General features: G+C 56.0%; 1 protein-coding gene across 1 annotated transcript; it reads right to left on the bottom strand.

Annotated features, from left to right (window-relative positions):
• Window positions 1–338: 338 nt before the first annotated feature.
• On the bottom strand, window positions 339–4,182 carry GRXCR2 (glutaredoxin and cysteine rich domain containing 2; the record flags this gene model as incomplete). The annotated part of the gene is made up of 3 exons (XM_083872136.1): window positions 4,079–4,182; window positions 1,559–1,774; window positions 339–518 (listed from the first exon to the last, which is right to left on the bottom strand). Exons 1-3 carry the CDS (start codon window positions 4,118–4,120, stop codon window positions 339–341), a joined length of 438 nt encoding a protein of 145 aa, XP_083728262.1. The 5' UTR covers window positions 4,121–4,182.
• Between the last annotated feature and the right edge of the window lie 338 nt (window positions 4,183–4,520).

Consider the following 4,520-nt stretch of genomic DNA (forward strand, 5'->3'; position numbering starts at 1 on the left):
CCGCAGAGCTGTCCCTGCTGCTGGAGCACCCCCGGGAGGGACAGGGCAGCCCAGGAGCGCTTTGGGCCGAGCTCCAGCTGCAGGGACACTCACACAGGTGTTTCACCTCCCAGCGCTGACCATTCCCTGCGGGTCAGGGATGCATCAGGGGCACACTGACCCTACCAGGCCAGGCCCAGCCCCGCTGCAGGGTGCACAGGGGGGCTTCAGGGTGCACAGGGTGGGCTGCAGGGTGCACAGGGGGGCTGCAGGGTGCACAGGGCGGGCTGCAGGGTGCACAGGGGGGCTGCAGGGTGCCTGGGGGCAGAGGGGAGATGTGCACAGTCCAGGGCCGGGGCTCAGGCAGCGCACACCCGGCAGGGCTGCAGCCCGGTCTCGGCGCACGCCGGGCACCGCAGAGCCCGGTAGGACTCCCGGAATCGGTTGGCCAGCATGGAGAACTTGCTGCCGTGGCACAGCGAGCAGGGGGCACAGCCAGAGCCTTTGCACTGCGAGCAGCCGTAGATAGAGTCGACCTCCTGAAGCTGAGAGCAGGAAAAAAAAAATCTGTTAGTGGGTGTGAGATACCAAAGTCAGAAGAGGGAAACTCTGTCTCCTCATCTTTGCCATCACAGTCACTCCTGACACACCACTCTGCCCAGGATAACCAGTTCTCCACAGCAAGGACTTTGACAAAAAGGCTCCCTCATGCTCAGGGACAGTTTGTGGCTGCTGCTGGAAAATGAGAAGTTAATGTGACTGGGCTTATAACACAATACTCCAAAGTCATCTTTCTCCTCTGCTCAGCTCCACCCATCCTCCTGTCATTTCTCATCACACCATTTCCACTCTGGAGCCCCAGGTTTGAGCCATGTCTCATTTCTTCAGGGATGGCCCATCACCCTCTCTCCCCAAATCCCTCCCCACCACCATGCACAGCTTCTCTCCAGCCTCTCTCCCCTGCGCCAAGCAGCCTCTTTCAAATCCCACCTTGAAATCCGTGGGAGCAGAAGGACCGTGGTGATCTGTGCTCAGCACAGCCCAGACTCAGCTCCTGAAACTCCATCAGCTCCACATGACAACTCTGGGGTTTGTGGGATCAAATCGTGGCCAGACTAATTGGGATTCTGCCCAACAAAGACTCCCCCGTGAGAAAGCAAATGTAAAGGCACAACCTTATTTCAGCTGATACTAAAGTTTTAGCCTGGAGCAGTCTCAGCCACAGAGCAGCTGTGTTTAGCCTTGTAAGGCTGGAGAAACTCTGGCCTGCTCTCATCCCACTGGGAGGGGCGACAAGGGATGGAGCCCAGCCAAGCTCTGTAAATGCCAGCCAACTCCAGGGGAGGAAATCAGTGGCAGACAGGAGCACCTGGAAGCAGCACTGCTGTCCCCAGAGTGTCCCCACCAGCTCAGCACAGTTGAGTTGATCCTGGCCTGACAAGTTGGTTGTTACCCTCTGAGGGAAACAAGGAACAGAGAGGTGCTTTTTATCCAAACTTAGGACCCATAGCCAGACATAGATGGGGCTTGGGTGGTTTTACCAGGATTTAGCAGAAAAACACTTTTCATGTTCTCTTACCTGCAGATGCTGGTTACAAATGACCTTATTGTCCCCATCTTTTCTATGTCCAACACTGAATTGCTCTTTCTTGTCCCGGTACACGAACGTCCAGTCATTGATTCCCTCAGTCTGGATCATTCTCCTCATGAGCTCTTTCTGGTCCATGGGTGCACGGATGATTTTCAGGTTGTTGGTGTAGATGATGATCTTGCCAAAATCTATGACTGGGGAAGTCTGAAGAAGGAAGTTACCAGTGTCTCACCAGTATAAATTCACTCTGTAAACACTGATGGTCCCCTCCACCAGCTCCCCTGACCACCCCCAGAGCACTCAGAAAATCAAGGGATGTACAGCCCTAATGGGTGAATTTGTATTTTTTTCCCAGTTATTTTAAAGCTAAACTTGGCCAAGCATTTCCCTGAGAGCAGCACTTTGCTGACCTGGTCCCTCCTCCCTCCTCTCTGGGTGTCATATGGAGTTACTGGGGCCTATTGTTTTACACACTCTTCATATTTCACTCCAAGTGTGCGTGTCATGAAGCCGTGCAAAAGGAGATGTCCACCTAGAAAAATGCCCTGAGTCGCATCAAGCTGCCATGGGGTGGCTGGGGCTCCCCTGTGGGGAGAGGCAGGTGAGCACAGCCCCTGCCCCCTGCAGAAGGGAGAGCCTGGTGGGTGCTGCAGACACCGAGACTCCAGGCACCCAGGGCAGGCTGGTGGAGCACAAGCTGCTGCTGGACACTGGGGTTGGTTATTTGAGGTGTCTATGCCTGGGGAGACTGAGCAGGGAGAGGAGCCTTACCCCAGGAATGCAAACCAAAATAACGGGGTGGATAAGATCACAGCAGTGCACTGTCTTTGGGCAGCAGAGATTCATCGTGGTCTGATGTTTTCAGGCAAACTGCGTGTCCAGTGTGTGAACAGGTCAAATATCAGCATCTGGGTTTCCCACCCACAGCTCTGGGGAGTGCCAGGAGCTAACAGTCTTTCAGTGTGCTCAAATCAAGGCCATTAAAAGTATTTACAGATATTGTGTGTGTGCTGCCTCTTTATTAGGACTAAAGAAACGCTTCTCTATCAGTGGCATTAATTACGTGTTAAGAAAATCGCCAGTGAAACTAAGGTGGGATTGTCAAAGCAGCCAAAGAGGAATTGTGGCTGCCAGAGGATGTGGATGGACACCTGGTACCTGATGGCAGCACTGGCCTCCTGCCAGCTGAAGTCTCACAGCTTTAATGTTTTAAATATATCTAATTAACTTAACGTCCTCCTTACATTTGACTGATCTAGATACAGCAGGATTCCCACGTACAGACATCAATATGTATGAAAATGTTCTCTTTTGCTCTACCCAATGGACAGATGCAGATCAGCACTGGGAGAAGCCAGAGCACAGCTGGAGCACAGCTGGCAGACACTGTTCCCTCCTGCCTGCAGACCCTGAGCATCCTGCCACGGGTGGCACAGTCAGCACATGGAATTCCTGGAATAACGGCTGGAGAGTCACAACAACCTTTCCAAGTCCTGGCCTGACAAGAGTTCAATCAGGATGAGGCTGCAGTGTGAGGCTGTTGTCACTGTGTCCCCAGGGCAGGATTTAGCCTGTGGCTGGTCCCCAGAGTGGGAACAGCCCGGACAGCAGAACTCACCCTGCAGTGTGGGGCTGTTGTCATCGTGTCCCCAGGCAGGGACAGCCCGGACATCACTCACCCTGCAGTGTCAGCCCATTGTCACCGTGTCCCCAGAGCAGGCACAGCCTGCACATCACTCACGCTGCAGAGGCCGGCCCCGGGCACTCACCCTGCACTGTGAGGCCACTGTCACCATGTCCCCAGGCGGGGACAGCCCAGACATCACTCTCCCTGCAGTGTGAGCCCACTGTCACCGCACACCACTCACTCTGCAGAGGCCGGCTCTGGGCACTCTCCCTGCAGTGTGAGCCCATTGTCACTGTGTCCCCAGGCAGGCATAGCCCGGCCATCACTCACCCTGCAGTGTCAGCCCGTTGTCACCCTGTCCCCATGCAGGGACAGCCCGCACATCACTCACCCTGCAGAGGCCGGCCCCGGGCACTCTCCCTGCAGTGTCAGGCTGTTATCACTGGACATCACTCACCCTGCAGTGTCAGCCCACTGTCACTGTGTCCCCAGAGCAGGGACAGCCCGCACATCACTCACCCTGCAGAGGCCGGCCCCGGGCACTCTCCCTGCACTGTCAGCCCATTGTCACCCTGTCCCCAGGCAGGCACAGCCCGCACAGCACTCACCCTGCAGAGGCCGGCCCCGGGCAGGCAGTCGCTGCTCAGGGGCCCGTGTGTCGGGTCCTCCCGCAGGATGCTGATCCTCTGCGCGGTCAGGGCGGTGGGCCAGCAGCAGCCGCTGCCCGGGGGCTCCCCGGGCCCGCAGAGCTCCTCGGGCTCGAAGCTGCTCCGCAGGAATCGCCTCGAGTGCTCCTTGGCCGGCGGCTCCAGCTCCTGCCCGTCCTCGAAGACCTGTTTGAGCACCCGGCCGCTGTAAGCCGAGGAGATTTTGAACCTCACCTTGCGGGGCCGCTGGCTCTGTTTCTTCTGGGGCTCCTCCATCGCTGGGATTTCAGGCTGCGGGTCCTGGAGATCAGCCCCCAAAGAAAACGCTTCCAGCCTCTCTCTCCCCAGCACGATGTATAATTCAGGGTTTCTGGTGGTTCCTCTCATCTTACAGCAGAACTGACACCGCCGTGTTAAATATTGATGGGGATTCACAAAGAGAAATGTCGCTGCCAGGGGAGGCAGGAGCAGGCTGGGGAGTGGGGCCAGGCTGGACACCACAGGAGGAAAGGAATTCACCTGGAAGGGGAGGATTAAATAGGAAACTCTGCCCGAAATTTCTGAAACCATGGAAATGCTTCTGCCACGTGCTGTGGTAAGAGTTACCCCAAATAAATCATCCCAGTGGCTTTTCGTGGTTTTCTGATGAGGTAAAAAGTTAAAAAGACAAATTCAG

The sequence above is a fragment of the Zosterops lateralis genome (assembly GCF_965231275.1).
Source record: "Zosterops lateralis genome assembly, chromosome: 14".
NCBI lineage: Eukaryota > Metazoa > Chordata > Aves > Passeriformes > Zosteropidae > Zosterops > Zosterops lateralis.